The sequence below is a fragment of the Sturnus vulgaris genome, chromosome 6, assembly GCF_052056855.1.
Source record: "Sturnus vulgaris isolate bStuVul1 chromosome 6, bStuVul1.hap1, whole genome shotgun sequence".
NCBI classification, from domain to species: Eukaryota; Metazoa; Chordata; class Aves; order Passeriformes; family Sturnidae; genus Sturnus; species Sturnus vulgaris.
This window is the reverse complement of record NC_142248.1, coordinates 14,490,656-14,509,905: the sequence shown is the minus strand read 5'-3', so window position 1 is coordinate 14,509,905 and position 19,250 is coordinate 14,490,656. Positions and strand designations below refer to the sequence as shown.

The following is a 19,250-nucleotide window of genomic DNA, read 5'->3' as shown; positions in this document are numbered from 1 at the left end:
GCAGGGAGAAGTGATTCCACACCTGACAAAGGAATAACGGGGGATGCTGAAAGGAGAACCTGAAGGAACAGAAACAGGAAAGTTTTGTAAAAACTTTATTTTGCAATCACCAGAGCTAACTAAAGGGCTTAAAAGACTAAAGAGGTGTTTAGTATGATAAAACAAAAGGTGGTGGAGGAATAGAGGAATCCACGTTCTGTGGCAAACAGGAGATATTTAGAATATAAAAGATATCTTTCACTGGGTTCTTTGGTCCATGACAAGAACATTTAAAGCTGGTCAATTGTCACAGTTGGTTACTTTCTTTTGACAGGAACTGTCTATTTCTATATAAGTGCTGAGACTTCTGCCTCATTAGCCTTACCTTCAATGATCTGTGTCCATCCTGTAGTCAAGCTTTGAGGTCAGGCACTGTTCCTGGAAGCAGGTCAAGGTTCTCTGGAGGAATACAGCTCTGAGGAATTTTTGAACCTACACTGAGTTATCTTCCACCCAGCTGGGATCCAGCTTTCACTGTCAGACATGGACTTTACAGAAGCCCATCAAGTCCAGGGCATGGGCCCCCGGGAGGGGCAGAAGAGGGAAGGTGGGAGAGCCTCTGTGTAATTACAGTGCATCTGTGCTGGGTTCTGGCCGGGGGGAAGAGGGAGAGAGTGGGAAAGCAAGGCAGCAGTGGTGCTCAGCAGAGCTTTGGTAATGTATTTGGTAATGTATTTCTCTGGCACCAGGAGCCCTGCTCTGGGCAGGGGGCAGAGGTCTGCATTCCTCCTAGAAGTAGTAATCCTGCCAGCAGCAGTAAGCTGGTCAGGTGCTCAGTAGCAGAGAAACCAGCAGCACCTCACTCACCTGCCATGGGGAAGACACAAGTGCTGCAGTCCATCTGCCCCTGCTCCCCTGCAGCCAGGTGGCAGAGCTGGGAGCTAAACCCGAGGCCTGACCATGGGCAGCGTTTCTGTCTGGGTTCCTCAGTGTGGCCAAGAGCTGCCCGAGGCAGAGCCTCTGAGCCTGAGCTAGCACAGCACAGCTGCTGCAGGTGAGACCAGAGCACAGCCTCTGCTGGGCGTGTGCCTTCAGTGGACAAGAGAGACTGATGCTGAAGGGAACTGCTCTGTACAGCAGAAGTTTTGTGGCTAAGTCAGGGATGGACCTCTGGGCTTGGCTGGGACATCCCAAGGTGACAATAGGGAGCTGGCAGTGCTGCCCAGAGGGCTAAGGAGAGGATGATGGGCTAGGCAGGTGAGGATGGGACACTGAGCTGCAGGAAAGCTGACTGCTGCTACACGTTGTGTGACCCTCTGCATTCACCTTTCTGTGCCTTGTTCCTTATCTGTGAAGCAGAGATAAGAATATTTTCCTGACTCAGCTAGAGGATGGTGAAGGATGGTTCATTAATGCTATTTAAGAACACTGAGAAGAAACCTTAGAAGGAGTACAAAGCAATATGCTTGTTTAGTTTATTAAATTATTTGGCAGGAGGGAAGTTATAGAACATCCCATTAGTGCCATCTCAGTCTTTGGAGCCTCCCAGATAGAAACACACAAAGGAATAGGGAATGCTGCATTTTCAAGCTTCAAAAAGTCAGTGTTTCTTGTTAGTAAATATCCCAAGGATATAAAATGCATTTCTCTGTGCTTGAACTTTTTTTTGTATGCCTGCAGATAAACTAATGGAAGAAACAGAAGAGCTGTGTCTGCAGAGGGAGCAAAAAGAAGTGAGTTCACCACAAGCCAACTTCCTCCAACTCTCACATGGCAGGGCTGGGAGGTTGGACTTGTTGGTTTGAAGGCATGTCACTGCTCAGGGAGAGAGGCTTGTGGAGGCACAAGAGTCTCCAGCCAGCCTCTGGGTCCTGGGGATGGAGAGAGGAATAAGACCTATGCTGTGAGATGGGTCATGGAGGTGTATCCCTGCTCCCTTTCCCTGTTACTTTCCATGCAGTGGGTTTGCATGACTCCAGGAGGAACAGGGAGGAAGATCAAATGAAATTCATGCTCACTGGATTGAAGTACACAATTGTTATTTGGCAGATTCAAGAAGATTGTGAAATTGAGACCCATCTCCACAGTTAGAAAGCAAGTAAACATTGTTTTAGCATTGGGATACTCTTGTGAGGAACAAGGAGCACAAAAAACAATGTGGTTTGTTCTTTGGAAAAAACAGAGATGGGGAGAATAAAAAATGTTGCGCTAGGGAAAAATCAAGAGAGCATTCCCTTAGATATGACTATTATACTTTAATTTACCTAAGAATAGGATGGTTTGGGTTGGAAGGGACCTTAAAGATCATCTCATTCCAACCCCCCTGCCGTGGGCAGGGAGGGACATCTTCTAGTAGGCTAGGTAGCTTTATCAAGTTTATAATTGCTTTTCAACCTATTCCTAACTTATAATTGCTTAATATAATGAAAGTAGCACATCTTTGTATTTACCTATCCAAATTTACACCGATTTTTATAGCACCATCATAAAGTCATGGCAAGATAGCTGTGCAAATGGATTGTCCTATTAAGCTGTTGGAAAGTCTGCGTGGATACACCATGTTACAACATTGCAGAGTGCCTCATGCTCTTTTCCAGTTAATCCAAAATGACTGTTGGCTCTCCTTAGGAAAAGATGGCAAAGCTGACCTAGGCTTCCCAGGCCTGTATTTTTCTTGCTTACATTTCTTGAGAGCTAAAATCCAAAAGTAGCTTGGGCACTTGCTTAGGGCTAAGGTCCTTCTGCCTTTGCAAAGAGACATCTCCTAATTGCCCCTGGACAAAAGTGTGGTGGAATCAGACAGCCCGTAGCTTTACACAGCTTGGGTTAAACACCATGCTAAAGGTCCCAGGTGTTGTTAACAGGGAAGCCTCTCCTAACGGTGTTGGCAGGGCACGATCCTGTCTTCTCTTTGAGCAGGAGCTTGAGCGTCTGAACCAGATGCTGGAAGCAGAGAAGCAGCGTTTTGAAGAGGTGGTGCGGGAGCTGCGGCTGGAGCAGGAGGAGATCAGAAGGTACAGCAGCAGGGCAGGGAGGGGACACAGCTGTCACAGCAGGCAAAAGGACTGCTGTGGTGGTGACTCAAAAAGTCTGTAAAATGCACCTATTTTGTGCATGTAGGAAGGAGATGTGACATTGACCAAAACAGGAATGGCTGTGGGCTCTCTACCTGCATTTGCTCTTGCTTGTGTGACCAGTAGAATACAGCTTAGCTTCATTTTGCACTCAGGCCTCCAGCAATTTAATTTCAAAGTGCTGGGACACAAACAAGCCCCAGATTAGTTGGGGTAGCATGGCAGTGGACAGGTGCAAGAGAAGATTTCAGAGAGGCAATTAGCTCAGCTGACTGAGCAGCTGTGTGGGGTCCAGACACCTGGATCTGGTTTTCCACCATCAGCTGAATGACAATGGATGTATGGTGATGTTGCCCCACCAAGATTAGTTTTGTCATTTTTAAAGTTAGCTATGCAAAATACGAGTAGCAAATGTATTTAGAAATAGAAGAATCCAAGTGCTTTGCACAGAGTGTTGAAAGGGCATTTTTTTGCTATTGCTCATTTTTTTTCCTTTTTTTTCTCCCTAAGTAACATCTCAGAAAAGCCAATGTGATTTTGCAAACCGTTTTTGTTCTCATAGGTTCTGTTTAGATGTGACTGCCCTGCCTGAGCTCTTTCAGTTGCAACCATGGCTCGGCCCTTGCTGGAGAAGCACAGTAACTGTTGGGTTGGGTGTGATGATCAGGAGGCACAGTGAAGTTCCTGGACACCTGTAGTGTGTCCAAGGCAGGATGTGATGCTTCCTGGCCAACTCCTGGCTCTCCAGGACTGGCTATACCAACTGATGGTTGCAGGTCCTGCACCAGGACTGCCAGCACAGCCTGGGTGCAGTCTGTGGGACTACTGTTCCCCTGCAATAGCTGTCACCCTTTTTGCTTCTTTAGGGAGCTGGAGCTCACAGCCCGCTCCCTTAAAGGAGTGGAGGAAGAAAAGAAAGAGTTACGAAGCCTGACACAGTCCTTACAGAACACCCTAGAGGTGAGTGACCTCTCCTCCCCTCTGAGTGACAGCATTTTGGCCTGAAAGCAATGCTGTCCCATGGAATGAATCCAACATCTGCTAATGCAGAGTTGAAGTGCTGTAGAGATGAACAGGTTAATTTGGTAGCTGATATGGACACTAAAATCCCCTGCAGAAAAGGATGAGAAATGGCACAGAGCACAGCTGAACCAACATTTTCTCAGCAGTACCGTGGGATATGGTAGTAGGACAGTAACCATAATAAGTTGTAGTTCAGAAGCTTAGGTGGAACAGTAGGGAGAGAATTTTCAGGCAGTAGGAGAGGCTGAGGAACCTTCCTCATGGACAGTTTTCAGACTCTGAACAGCCACAGCTGACCATATCTTGCTGTGCTGACAGGCTGGCTCTGAACAGCAGGCTGGACAAGAGCCTATTGGAAGGTCCCTTCCAGCCAATACGACTGTAAGTCTGTGATGAGCATTTTTTAACTGCACCTCCCTGCCTTCTGGTAGAATTTGAAGCAGCAGAGGGACTTTTTGTTCACAGAAGGGAGCAGGATTCCCAGAGAAATTATATGCCACATGGGAATCTAGGAAACAGAATCTTGATGCATTAAAATATTTCCTTACTGGTGGATTTGTGGAAAGTGTCTTTTCTAAATTTATATTGTTTGTAAAATTTCCACACAGTTGGCATTCTGAAGCTGCAAGGTCATCTTTAATGTTTGTGTTAGATCCTGCAAGTTTGTCCAAAAAACTTTGAGCTCTTCTCCTTGCCCGCAATTATGAAAAAAAAAGAACTGGAAAGCTGTGGAAGTACCATTCCTGCCCTAATTGCACACTGAACGCTTCAGAGGCAAACAGTGTGATGTGTCTATTGCCTGCAGTTAGAAGTACCACAGAGGGGGTGCCTCCAGTTCCCACTAAGGAGCAAGCAGAGCAGGGAAGGCAGGGAAGCTGCCTGCATCTGTGATGTACCAGGGAAGCACAAGGTTCCAGCCCCTGAGCTGTGTCCTTACTAGCATATCACATCAAAGGAGCCTGCTGGTTCACCCCTTTGTAGTGAAGGCTATGGGGGAGGCTTGGTCCCCTTGAACCAGGTATGAAACGAAACCAAAATTTTGTTATTCCCGTGTTTAACCTGAATGAGGCATGTGGATGTAAGGATGGAAGCACTCAGTAAGAAGAACCAGGCAGGAACAGAAACGTTAGACTTGGCTGATACTCACAATCTGTTCTTTTTCAAGGAGCTCTCCCTGGAAAAACAACAAATGCTGAAGATGCTGGAAGAAAATGAGAGCCAGGTCCTGCCTCCAACCAGCCCGAGCAAGGAGCAAAGCCCCATGTGGGGACTGCACTGCAGCCTGCGACAGATTGAAGAGAAGATGCAGCAACTTCTGCAGGAGAAACTCCTGGCAGAGAAAAGGTGAAGTGTGGGAAGAGGACACTTCTGCTTAGGCTTAGTGGTGCCAAATGATGTGACTGTCTGCTGACTTGCTTTTTGGTTGGCAGCACCAGACAAGTCTGGAAGCTTGTCTGATTCCAGTGGCAGGAGTTCAGGTTACAAATCCTTCAAAGGAGACAGAGTGAGGCGGGGCAGCTGAATTTGCTCCCAGTAGGACCTGCTCCTTTCAAACCAGGGCTTGGGCATGTGAAGGTGTTCATGGCCTGTCATAATGAGTGTTTGGTGCTCCTGGGCCTCATATGGGAGTTGAGAATGTTCCATTCAAGAACTGTTCACCTGGCTTTCTCCAGCAATGCCCGTGTTAGTGGAATGGAGCACACAGAGCTCCTATTAGCTTATCTTTGCTCTGGGCACTCAGGTAGTTGAGCATGCCCATGATACTGAGCTCCTTTCCTTCCTGTGAGTTGTGCTGGGGTGGGAATGGTCACCTTTCTTTGCTGTGCCATGCACCAGGATGAAGGAGAATGAGGAGCGGTCTCGAGCACTGGAGGAGGAGCGGGAGTTTTACTCTTCCCAGTCACAAGCGCTGCAGAACTCGCTCTCGGAGCTGACTGCAGAGAAACAGCAGGCAGAGAGAGACCTCAAGGTATCCCCTGCATATGTCACATATTGCTGTCCCTGGGCTCAGAGTGCTTCCCTTTTCTCTCTCAGTTCATTCCCTATCAAGCCAAACTCTTGGTTATATTTCATTTTCATGTTGTCATAAATCTTCATTAGCTGTGCTTCATAATGCCAACTGTATCCTGGGCAGCATCCAAAGCAGAGTAGCAGGCAGGGCAAGGGAGGTGAAGCTGTCCCTCTGAGACCCTCTCTGCAGTGCTGCATCCAGCTCTGGAAGGACATTGACCTGTTGGAGTGAGCCCACAGGAGGACCACCAAGGTGCTCAGAGGGCTGGAGCACCTCTCCTGTCAAGACAGGCTGAGAGAGTTGGGGCTTTTGGCCTAGGAAGAGAAGGCTCTGAGAAGGAAACTTTATAGCATTCCAGTGCCTAAAGGTGTCTACAAGAGAGCTGAAGAGGGAATTTTTATAAGGACATGTAATGATGGGACAGGTGAGATTGGCCTCAAATTGAAAGAAGAGAGTTTTAGATTAGGAATTAGAAAGAAATTCTTTACTGTGGGAGTGGTGAGGCATTGAAACAAGTTGCTCAGAGAAGTTGTGGATATTCCATCCCTGGAAGTGTTCAGGACTGGGTTGGATGGAGCTCTGAAGAAACCTGGTCTAGTGAAAATTATTGCTTCCCTTGGCCAAAGGGTTGGACTGAGGTGATCTTTAAGGCCTCTTCCTACCCAAAGCATTATGATACTACAGTAACACATGAAATTGCCATCTTATATCTATGTAGTACTACTATTTATTTTCGTATCCTGAAGCCTGATTAATCCATTCAGTACAAGTCTTTTAGTTTGCTACTAAGCATAATCTGTAGATGGAGGGAAGAAAAAAAGTAAATTAGGAAAGTAGACACAATCAAGAAAAATTATGATTTCAAAGAAATACTAATATTGATGTTGCAGAGCTGAGCAGACATCTTCCCTCCTCACTTGTGCTCAGAAAACCAACCTTAAGACTTTTAAATCTTTAGTAATCTCTGCAAGAACTTGAGTTGAAAAGCAGAGGAATTCAGCTGAGGGACCAGCCCTCCTTTTTAACAGACAATACATTAATCTGTGCAAAGGAAACTGGATAAAGTATGGTATTTTATTTAAATCTAAATAATGTAAAGATTATGTTAATAGTTGGCTGTTTGACACTCAATCTCCTCCTAAAAATATTTTGTCCAAAAAACCACTGAGTTATTATCTTTCCTGCACTTACAATATTTTATTATCTTGTAACCTTCTACTTGGCCAGACTAAAGCTAAGTTGACCTAAGATGTATAGTCTTTCTCATTTGCTAAACTAGTACTGCATTTCTAATTTCTCTTGTGTTTGTTTCTGAAACTAAGCACTGTACATCTTTTTGTGGGAATTGACTGTCTTTATCTCAAGTCTGTCTCAGCTGGATTGATGTCCTTCTGTTCCTGTTCAGCTGCAAGTAACTTACATTAGCACAAATTCATGTGTTGAAATACCACCTCTGATTCCATATGGTTTATGCAATAGGAGGACAACTGTGAAAAAGGAAGTCAGAGTAAAAGAGAATTACTATAATAGTCTGGACTTCAGATTCTGTCTGAAGACAATGAGAAACGACTTTATGTTGCCTTGCAATATTTCTAGGGATTTCCCTCACTATTGTCTTTTCATTTTCATCCATGGCAAGTCCCTCACAGACCTTGTGAGTTCCCAGGATGTTTGCTGAGGAACAAGCTGCTCTCCTGCAACTCCTATTTTCTTCCTCAGGCTGAAGTGAAGGTACGCATGGATCTGGAGAAGAGACTGAGAGAAGCTGAGGAAGCATTGCAGAGCTTGGAGCAAGGCTTAAATTCTCTGAATTGCAATAAGGAGAAAGAGAAGAAGATGAAAGCAGATGTCAGTAACTTGAGAAGTAAGTTAGCCATCCATCTTCTCTACTGATGAAAAAACTCAGGAGAAGAAATATATCTACCTATCTTCCCAGACACAAAAGGAAGGTTCCAAATTAGCACAGCTGCACATAAATGTGGTCTCCCAACTACTTGTACCTGCACCACACCTCCCCTTTGAGGAGCCATAATGTGCTATGCAGGTAGTTAATGTTTTGACCTCAAAGGAGGTTGAAATTATTCCAGCCTGTCAAAGGAGCATGAAATTATTCCAGCCTTCTCTGTTGGGTAGAAGGCAAACCTAGAGATGAGCAAATACTTTCCAAAATGTCAAGCAGGGAAGCTGTGGCAGAGCTATAAAAACTGACTACTGACTAGGTCTGAGTTATAAGAAGTCCTCTGATTCCCCTCAAGGCTTTATTTCTCAGCCTTGGTTGCAAGAATATCACCAGTTTAAGGAGGGCCATGGTTGCTGTAGCAACGTGCTGGTAGGTGACCCAGAAGGTGAAGTTTGGATCTTTACTCAGGGCTGAATCACAGCATCAGCCCAGCACTGCAGTGCACGGGTCAGGTGTAAGACTGATGTTCCTCACAGGTTATCCCTGTTTCTTTGCCCTTTTTTGCTTTGTTTGGGCTGGGTCTTTTTAGGTTCCCTTGGGGGCATTACCCTGGCATTTGGCTTGAGTCAGGCTTGGGAACTGACATTAGCAGCTTCAGTTGAGTGAAATCTTTCTGGTTTTCCATGGTCAAGTTGCAGTGCAGGGAGAAGCATTTATGAAGATGCTGTGTCTGTACAGTTAAGGCTTCATTTCAGTGAAGGGTGGATATACTGGGCCAATGCAGAAAAGTCAAAAAGTCCTGTGGTATTCTGAGCACTGTTAGGTAAATAGGGATAATTAAATGTATAAATAATTTTATATCTATTCACATACTTACAATTTATATATATTTAAATAAAACAAGTATTATCTGGTAGTTTCTACAAAAGATTTCTAAACGGAGTAAAACAGGCATGATTCTGAACTTTATCTCACTGGCTCATAGCCATGGTAAGAAAACAGCTAAAGTGAATGTGTTGAGCTCAGCATTCAAGTAGAGCTTCACAGGGTGTAACTGGTACTGAATGTCTCCTGATATTTCCAACCTTAGATTTTGGGGGATGTTTTTTTCAAAAGAGTGAAAATATACTGATGAGAGAGCACTAGAGAAAAAAGGGAAAAGCAATATTTCCCTTAACATTAGTCCCAGCATAGATTGCCTCAGTCCTTCCAAGGGGTTCCTGCAGCTCTGCCCTGCCCTTTATAGAAGAGTTTGGGCACATTAGCACATCATGCCTTTGAACAGCAAGGGACCAGCAACAGGCAGGAACACAGCAAGACACTGGTCAGACCATAAGAGGGGAAATGGGCCAGGAAAAGCAGTTTGTGTTGCAAATCAGGGCAGAATAACGTCAAAGTTTGGACATGGGGCTTTTCTTGGAGCCCATAATGTATGTAACTTTGTGCTAGTATTTGCCATGCTATTAAGAAATCCCTTACCATGTGTGGCCTGGACATGTGTGCCTGTGCTGATGTTGCCAACACCTTCCTTTCCCAGTTAGACCTGACTGGTTTTAGAAGTCCTTCAAAGAAACCATGATGAGCAAGGATTTAGAGTTGACAAGTTTTATCACAGCATCAAAGGCTTTTGGCAGTTGAATCACAAGCAGTTGTGAGAACTACTGATGTGGAATGGGTGGCAGCAGGTCTTTCTAAATATGAGTATGCATTTGTTGGGAACTGGAGGTTTTTGTCACTTTGAAAAGGAACATTTGAAAATGCCCTTTCTGGTGATATTCTGGAGCTTTATGGATTGCTGCTCTTGAAGGTCATTCATCATTACCTGGCTCAGCTCATCAACGAGTGCAGTCCCTCGTGACTGGTTCCTTGCTTGGAGTGTCTGTCCCTTTGCTGCTACAGTGGTGTTCTCTCCCCAGAGTTCTTTGAGGAGTGCATCCGCAATGCTGAGCTGGAGGCCAAGATGCCCGTGATCATGAAGAACTCAGTGTACATCCACAAGGCTGCCACTCGCCGCATCAAGAGCTGCCGCTTCCGCTGCCGGAGAACCAGCGCGTCCTGGAATGACAGTAGGTACCCATCGGTATCCATCCTGCTTGGTACCCTGCAGGAGCAGGTATGTGCCCATGGAGCTGGCAGAGCAGTCAAGTCTGCAAATGTTGTTTGTGTTTCGTGTTCCTTAACAGCAGAATGGAGCCACACTGCTACTTGGAGCTTCCTTTCCCAGAGAGCAGGCACTGAGCCTGTGTACTTATTGCCCATTTCTTTATACATGTTAAAAGCTAAACTTCTGTGATGGTCCTGGTCCTGGTCCTGGGCCCCTAAAAACATACTTAAATATGACTTCATCAGAATGCCTAGTCACAGACTAAGTTAGGCTCAGTCATGTTGGTTACATGGCTTGTGAACTCTAGTGAAGCTTTATCTTCAGTTTGTGGCCCTGATGGAGAGTGTTTACCCTTCTGTGCTGTTCTTGTTTCAGTGAAACAGTCCCAGTCCTTCATCTTCTCGCATGCAGAAGCTGAAAACATTGAAGAGCTGAAAGAAGCAGCCAAAAGACTGAGCCGGGACCAGCGCTTTAGGAAAACTATCTATCAAATCATGAGGTCACAAAAGGATTCTGCTTCAGGGGACAAAAAGTGACTCTTCTTGGGAGGAGGCTTCTGAGATCAACCTGCCATTCAGCTCTGCAAAAGTTACAGCCTTGGGCACTAGGCTCAGAAGGGAGATTTGGCATTTGCTGGGGAAGGTGTGGGAGAGTTGTGTGTAGGCAATCCCTTCGGTTATTGGCTTTGCTTTAGTCTGAGTGCTCCCTGCAGCCTGGCAGAGCTTCTCTGCTGATCACCTGTTTGCTTCAGCTGCTTACGTTAAGCCATGTTTTGCCAAGATGCCACAGTCGGTGTTAAAGTGAACCAGAGACCGTAGTTTAGGAAGTGCCTCTCCTTTCCTTCCCTGTCTAGTCTGTCTGCCAAGCACAAGTGCTTCTGAGGAAGCCTTTAGCAGCCTATGTTCCAGCTAGTGTAATCTCCTCAGCTGAACACAGCTCACCCTGTTCTGCCTGATCCCCTCTAGGAGATGGCTCGCTGCACACCCTCAGTCAATCAGCACTTCAGTGGGGCACATTTCCTGAAGACTGCAGCAGTCCCAGCCTCCCAAGCACAGGCAGAAGTAGTAAACACAGGGCCAAACGTTTTGTCTTGATGCTATATCATTTCAAGAAAACAGCAACAACACAAGGTGAAGACAAGAGGAGGATGCTGTGGATTTGGGTCCAAGGAGCATCACGTACAGAGAAGAGCTTATAGGTAACTCAATGGCATCGATGCAAGCTAGAGGGAGGGTTCTGTTTTGTTGATGGTGGGCAGAACATTCCAGGGCCACCTTTGCACATTTTTTGCACTGGGACACCTAGCTATGTCAGAACAGGGGAATATGTGCTAGGGAAGGTGTTTGCTATTGGCCATCTATTCCTCAGTGTGGAGAAGCTTTTGACTCAGTTTTGATGGATTCCTCAACACCTCTGTAAAATGAGTTGGAGAGCAGGAGGGTGAAGACTGTCCAGCAGCAAAGCCCACTACCACTTCAGGCAAGCTGTCAGGGCTGTGGAAGAGGAGTACAGGAGAGGAGTTACTTTGTTGTGGAACTCCTTGCAGCCTCTCCCACCTATTTTAAACAAGCAGTTGGCTAATAATTACGAAACAGGACAGCCTGGTGCTTACAGACCACAGAATAAGCACACTGGGATTGACACCCAGGTTTCTCCTGCATATTAATTGAGAAATAAAGAAATAGACAATACAAAGATGAATAAAGTTAGCAGCAGAAGTGGGGTTAGGGGGTGATAAAGTGCAGGTTTACCTTTGAAAGTTTACCTTTCATGGCATCAGGACCCCTGGGTATTATGGATGTCCAATGACACACAGGTAGTTGCTTGCTAGTGTCTCATTCAGACTGTGACAGTGTCCACTCACAGCCTTTGGCTTCTGGCCACCTACATAATTCCCTACCAATTTAGTGCTGTTCCTAGGGAGAAGTCAAGGATGAGGCTGAGAAGCAAGTCTTGGTTTACCAGCCAGAGGAGAGGGGTTAATGCTGGGTAGAGGAGCATCCTGTGACTGTGTGATGCTCCTGGATGGAATCACTCTAGTGTGACCAGAGGAAAAGCTTTGGAAGCACAGCCTGTACTTCCCATTTCAGCCAGTTACTGACTAGTATGCTTCTGCCAGGCATTGGGAGGTTTCATCCAATCAGAGGATCCAGCTCTGAAGGATGATGTTTTTGTGATAATAGGTGATATGGTAGGAGAATAGTTACTTCCTTAGCATACCCAATCCTTCTGTGGTTTATCTACTTGTGTTTGTATGCTAGAAAACCAGAAATGAATTCTTGCTCCTACAAGGCTGAAGGGCTGTGATAAAGCAATACAGAAATGGCTTTTTCTTTTATGCTGTTCCCAAATCATCTCTAGCTATTTTCCAATTACAAGGTCTATATTAGGTGATGCTGGAAGGGACAGAACAAAGCATAGCTAGGGAATGCATCTGTAATTCAGACAGTTAGAAAAATGAATGTGGCCTGTGAATACAGCATTTTTGTTCTTTGACCATCAAAGCCACAGTATCTGACTTCAGAAGTATTGTATGCAGGAGGTAGCTACATCAGGTCTTCCTTTACTGTGCATATTGACAGCAATAAGTAAATAAAAGTTATGCTGACACTAGAATGAATTCCTGTGTGTTCTTGATCCACTGTCACCAAAATGATGTTAAATTGTCCCTGCAGGAGTTCAAACAAATCATTGTGACACTCATTTACTGCCAGTGCAGTTCCTCTGCTTCACTGAGTTGCTGTGTTACGTGTTTTAACATCACCTCTCAGGACTGGCTGTATGTAAAAAGCTTTCACCCTTGCTACCCACTTCCACTTTTAGACTGTGTATAAAGTTAAAGCAGAATGTATAACATCTGAAGCAGAAAGCTCCCACTTGCTCACCTGAAGTCAGTGAACAGCTCTGTGTGTAACCAGCAAGACGTGCCCTGAGCCACCTGTGAGGAGGTGCTTTCCATCAGTCATTCCCTGCTGCACAGGAATCTACTACCCTGTAATCTCCCTGGCAGAGACAGCACAGAGCTGCATCTGTGCACCACAGCATCTTAATTCAGTGACTGTCTCCTTTCAAAGGACACAGAAATTACTGATTTCAATGTTCTCTGCATATTTTTAATGCAATGCAGTGACAGGAAGGTGGCTTAGAGAACAACTCACCTCTATTCAAATAACCTAGTATATTCAAATATATTCAAATAATCAAGTAATTCAAATAATTCAAATATTGAAATATATTCAAATAATCTAGTAATCCTAGATTGCTTTCTTCTGCTGGGAAAACTGGGAATGAGGTAGTGACTTCCTCCAATGAGAAGACTTCTCTAACTTGTTCTCTTGTGTCTGAGGATAGAAGAAAATATAGGATGGTTTACACCTTTAAGACTTCAGGAATTGCAGAACAGCTCGACTGGCTCTGAAAAGCTTGTGACCATTCTTCACCACCTCCACTTTCTGGGCAACACCTGGAAACTTCTTTTCCCTCTGAAGACATTCTCTGTTGTTCCTGTCAGACATGGCCAAATGTGAAGCCTGCTGATTCTCCTCTGCATTGTTTTGGCTACTTTTAACAGAGTGAAGGATGGTTCCTGTTAAAGGTTCAATTAACTGATTTAAGGGTTAAGGTAATCCTCCTTGTAAGATGCACAGGCTGTTTCAGGCCCTAGTGAAGAAGCGTGGTTCCTGCTGCAGTGCCTACTGCCCCAAGGCTTTGCTCTTGCACAGAAGGAAATGTCACAGAAAGGAAGGCAGCCCTAGCCCTGCTCCCCCAGTCTGTGCTGCTTCTGAAGCAGAGAAAGTGGATAAGAAATGGAAATTGCCCTCAGGGTCAGAAATCAATATTAAAGGATAAATGGTTGCTGGTGTGTGTTGTGCATTGCTGTGTGTGGCACACGAGTGACATAGGCTGGTAGCAGTTTTAAGAGACAAAGTATGGCTTTTTTTTTAGCTCCAGATAGTAGGCAGGCTTTCTGCTTAGGACTTAGTGTAATATTAGTGTATCTCTATGGAAATAAGATGATAGATTTCCATAGGAATAGTCTGTTTTGAATCTTTTCAGTGCAGTTATTTTTTGTGGTTATTAGAGGGTCAGAAGCTGGCTCATGTTGTATCTAGTAAGGAGATGTTTGCTCCCAGGAAAGTGACCTGTGCCCTGAAAGCCTTGCCCAACGCAGGAGCTTGCCAGGACTCTCAGTGCTCCTTGGTGCTGGTGTGCCTGTGAAGGATGCATTAATTCTGGCATCTTCTTCCTCATGTACAAGAACAACACTGCAGTTTTTAATCTAGTCTGTGTACAATTTTTTACCCACCTAGTCCGAGGCTTTGAACAGGTGAAATGACTAAGCCAGAGGAATTGTTGTAGTGAGTCACCTGAGAGCCAGGTCTGAAGTGGCCTGTTGGGATGATAGTCACTGTGAGTTCAGCCACAAGGTGAGGTTTGTAGAATAACCTGCAGTGCGTTTCTGTGCACTGAGATAACATCCCTTTCTATATATTAAGTAACATTTACTTCTTACTGCAAGTTTAACTCCATAGCCAAAATGCAGAAAGATCCAACTGAGTACTTAGTCAGGTCTGTGAGTCCTTCCTACTCTTTGCAGGATGCACTGTAGTGCTTGAACCAACAGATTTGGGGGTTTTTTTCAGTGTTGGCAGATCTGGTGCTTCAGAGGAAGAAAAATTATAAAGGCCATTTAGTAGGGGTAACAAGGGCACCTTCTGCTAACTCAGAGGTGTTGCAATAAATAACTCAGCAGGGTCACGTGCTCTTATTTTGCTGTATCCTGAAAAGTGCAAACTTTGCATTGCTTAAAATACTAAGTGAACTCTGCTTACCCTTGAGTTCTTCTTGACTGCACCCCTGCCTCACACCTCTCTGTGGAAACCACCCAAGAGTGGCAGAATATGTCCTCTCCTAGAGCTGCTCTTCACATTGGTTTCTTCATCATTAATTCTGCGGTGGGAGAGATCTCCCTGTTCCTCCACACATCAGTGGCTGCCCACAGGAGATGCAGCTCCTGCCTCTCCAACATGAGGAAAACGAGTTTTGTTTTTTGTTGTGGGGTTTTTTATCTAAGTTCTGCAAAACAGGAATTAATATTTTTGACGTCTCCATGTTAATAAGGGTGTTTGAAAACCAGCTGTTTGTGATGGGTGTGAGAAATCAGACTCCCTGCAATGGAATTAGGCCCTGTTCAAAAGAGGTTCTGGCTCTCAGCCTAGATGGAGTAAGGCTGGAGGCTCGTGTCAGTCACTGCTGAAAGCACAGCCATGATCAAGGCCATAGCATGTTTGCCACAACTCTGTCTTTGGGATGGTTCACAGAGCATTCAAGGTCCCTGGGTGGCAGAGATGGGCTGTACTTTTAGGTGCACTAATCTTACCAGCAAAAAAAATGATACAGCAAGAAGGTGAGAATGCTGTGGCTTTTGTAGCAAAGTACAGGAGCAGGCTTTTAATGCAAAGATTGCCAGAGATTGATTGGATTAAAACTTGCTTGGGAGTAGCCACTGTTCTAACTTCTCCTTTCCTTTCCTGATTCTGCCAAAGGCACACCACATGCTTGCTGTGGGCAATGGGAAGGTGAGGAGGCTCCAAGAGGAAAGAGACTGAAAGGTCTGAGTGCAGCAGGTGTGACTGAAAGCTGGAGCACTGCTGATAGAAGGTGTGTGCTATGGCAAGTGCATTTCAATAACCTGAAGACAGCCGTTCAATTTCCCAGTAAGCAAAAACTTCCTAAATCCAACCAAGGAGTCCAGCCCCAGTGCTCAGAGAAAAGGAGCCTGCAGCTAAGGCCCTTTTTCCCCTTTCCCCAGTTAACATTGACATGCCTCATGATGCAGGAATATGATCCCTGTGATTCAGGGATACACTTATGGTTATTCTTTGTGGGTAGCTGTGTTTACACAGAGGCTGCTCAGGGGAGCTGAAAAGATGCTGGAAAGGTTTTGGATATCTAAACATGAGTTGAAAGAGATTGGAAAGTCTTTTTACTCTCAAGGGATTTGAATGTTCAGAAACTCCTCTAGCCTGGAGCAGCAGCCTTCTAGATCCCTCTCTGATCAAGTGTGTGGTACTTCAGAGAGATGCTGCAACCCATGAAGGAATGCGGGGAATGGCAGTGAAGGCTGCTTTTCTTTCTGCCTCTTCTTCTCCTAAATTTCTCTTGCAGTGGTTTCCTCCCTTACACAAACACAGATCAAGTGTGGTTTAATGTGGAACTTATTTTAGATTAAGAGAAAGAATGTGCAGGCAGAACTATATTTCCTGCCTGTGTAGGGGGAACGTGGGCTCCAAAATGAGGACAGAAAATTCTCAGCCATTCAAAGGTATCACAGATGGGAAAAATAATGGTGCTTATCACATATACCAAACTTGGATAAGGGGGAGTAGCAGGATACATTGTATTTGAAGTTTTGCAGTAGGGAAAAATGAATTTGTTTGGAGAAGGAAATGCTTTAATCCCTCACCCTGGCTGATGCTGAAGGAACTAGAAGGGAATGTGCACACTTAGTCCACTTTTAGCATGTGGCTGGCTCCTGGTGCTGGCATGGAGCTAGTTTTGATGGCTGCTAGCTACACAGAAAATCCCTCCAGCTGTGACCAACTGCTGCTGAGCTGTAGCCTTGTTCAGAAACCGTGGTGGTGGTTGTGGATCCAGGGAGCACCCTCAGACCTAGATGCCCCAAGGATGTGCATGACACACTCCTGGCACACTCATAGCATCTCTGTGTCACGGGGGCCTTTGGCTTCCCCGTGCCAGTGGGCATGAGCTCAGCTTGCAGCTCTGCTGTCCCCAGGAGCAGAGAGCCCCATGCCCACAGCTTGAGCTGCTCCTGCCACCTCAGCCCTGCTGGACTTCAGCACGCTGAGACAGACCCTGCCATCAAGATTTCAGCAGCAGAATGGAGGGAAGCAATTTAGTGAGCCAGCCTTAGGAAAGGCTACTGGGAACAGGGGTGGGAGCTATTCTATTCCCTTCCTGAAGGGAGAAGAGCATCTCCTGATCTTGGCCCCCACAGGGCTCTGCTGTAAGCACCTGGTTCAGCTCCCAAGTGCAGCCTGGCTGTCGGGAGAGCTGTGTGTGGGCTCTGCCTCATTCCCAGACCAGGGAAGTAGAGAAGGGCAAGAGAGAACAGTTGCTTTCTGGGTGAATGGGAAAGAGAACAGTCCTAGCAGGAAAGCAAAGAATAGCTGTTTTGAGTAGAAACCTGCAAAGGAATGAAGTGTCATGAAGACAGGAGGAAACAGACCTGAAATATATTTCTGGGCCTCGGTTCTGGTGCACTGCCCCTAGCTGGAGTTTCCATCCTGTCTGTACTTGAAGAGGATCACAAATCTAGCAAAAAAAATACTGCTTTACACAGTGAGTATACACCCTTTCCTGTCTTTCTAGCTTTCCCTAGCTCTGTACAGGATTGCAAGCTGCCTGTTCCTCACCTTCCCCTCCAGGCTGCTCCCTCAGCTTTCTGTTCATTCTTCTTGGGGAGACACCCCCAGCTTGCCAAAGGTGGAAATTAGCCTCACCCTGGTGGGGTTTGCAGCACCCAGGAACAGTGGGAGGACAGTTCTGCCATGGTGGAGATGGGGGGGCTGCTCTCCTCGAAGTGCAAAGGAGGTGAGACACGCCCTCATAGCTGCTCATGCTTTTTTCATAACACTGGCTTCTTGTCTAGAAATATTATTCATCCTGCTCCAAAGTCTTTCCGACTTGAGCATTTCATGCAGAAAATGCACAGTGATGGGCAGTGAACACCCTGGGCTCTTAACCAGGCACCTTCCCTCCCTGCTTCACAGCCCACCTCACATGTGGCTGTGGAACACATGTGGGTACAGAGCTGGGCAGGGTGGTGCTGGCTGTCCCCTCACCTTGGACATGCAGTGTGAGCCATTTTGGAGTCTTTGTGTCAGGTCCTGTCCCAGTGTGTTTCACGGGGGCGACAGGTAGTTCAAACAAATATTTCATAATCAGTTATTTTATTTTTATTTTTACTTTTATTGTTTTCCCTGAAAATAATCTGTCCAAAAGTAATTTCCAGTTTTTCCTCAGAGGCAGAGAGCAGACCAGAAAGTTTTACCCTCAGATGAAGCTTGGTGTGCTTTGTAACTGAAGGTGGCTCTGGGGGCTGTGTCTCTAGTGTAGCTGCACTGCCAGACCCACAGAGAAAGCCCTGGCAAGGACAGAAGCCTCTTAATCCTGCATTAGAGACACGTCTGTGCCTCAACTGTGGCCTCAGCTTCTCCAAGTCTTTCAGCAACCTGCTAGTCCCACAGCCGAGCACCTCCCCAGCTGGGCTGGATGTGATTGAGGCTGAGCACGCAGCTCCCATGCTGGGGAAGCCTGTCCCAGAGCAGGGGCTGCCCATGAGGCTTGGGGATAATGTGGTTTCTGAAGCTAAGCACATAGAAAGCTCGATGTGCCCTTTTCCTTGCTGCTGCTTTTCCCTGGAAAAACAGTCCCAAATCACAAGGGCTATAACACTAGTGCATTTCCTAGCTCTAGCATCATGTAAATAAGTCAGGTCAGACAGATGGTGTGCCAGAAATGTCCTCAACATTTTCCTATTTCATGATTTAGCAGACTGCAGCTATATCCTAAGAGCCTTGGGAAGACATCCCTCTTACATGCACCAGGGATGTTTTAAGTTTCTCTGAATGTCACTGAAAAAACCCAAGAAACTCTTTCCTTGGAGGAGATAGCATGTGTGTCCCAGACAATGGGCTCATGGGGAAAATGGAGGGATGGAGCTGCTGGCTTCTTGTAGCTGCAGTGCAGCAAGGGAGAGATGGTCTTATAAAGAAAGACTTCCTGGTTTAAGGCTCTGAATTAATTTGAATTGTTTTGCAGAATAATGGGCTTGCACTTACTACTGCTGTAATAGGATAGCCAGAGAATCAGATGCTGTAGCTGCCTCTGCAGCAGAAGACATCAATTATGGAAGAAGGAGCTGTATAAGGTCAGAAGACAGTAGGACAGACAGGACTATATTCAGCTTTTCCTCTGCCTGTCCGTGTGATGTTTGCCATGGCAGGGTGTGAGTTCCAAAGGTAAAGTGAAATGAATGCTGTTTCCTTTCTAAGGAGAAATGGGTCAGTATCTGCCATCCCCACAGCCCTGATACCACAGCCTGCCATGTTATGGATGTTACAGTAGTAAAGCCAT

The 19,250-nt window shown here is 45.7% G+C and overlaps 1 protein-coding gene across 3 annotated transcripts in view; it reads left to right on the top strand.

Annotated features, from left to right (window-relative positions):
* Window positions 1–12,711, top strand: part of PLEKHD1 (pleckstrin homology and coiled-coil domain containing D1) — a 28,746-nt gene extending 16,035 nt beyond the window's left edge. For all 3 annotated transcript variants that reach the window (XM_088167092.1, XM_014869218.2, XM_088167093.1), the window contains 8 exons: window positions 1,660–1,712; window positions 2,899–2,993; window positions 3,920–4,013; window positions 5,242–5,420; window positions 5,913–6,045; window positions 7,807–7,951; window positions 9,904–10,053; window positions 10,467–12,711. In XM_088167092.1, the coding sequence (XP_088023218.1) occupies window positions 1,660–1,712; window positions 2,899–2,993; window positions 3,920–4,013; window positions 5,242–5,420; window positions 5,913–6,045; window positions 7,807–7,951; window positions 9,904–10,053; window positions 10,467–10,627 (1,010 nt within the window). In that variant the 3' untranslated portion in view covers window positions 10,628–12,711. The remainder of the gene's footprint in view (window positions 1–1,659; window positions 1,713–2,898; window positions 2,994–3,919; window positions 4,014–5,241; window positions 5,421–5,912; window positions 6,046–7,806; window positions 7,952–9,903; window positions 10,054–10,466) is intronic.
* The last annotated feature ends 6,539 nt before the right edge of the window (window positions 12,712–19,250 follow it).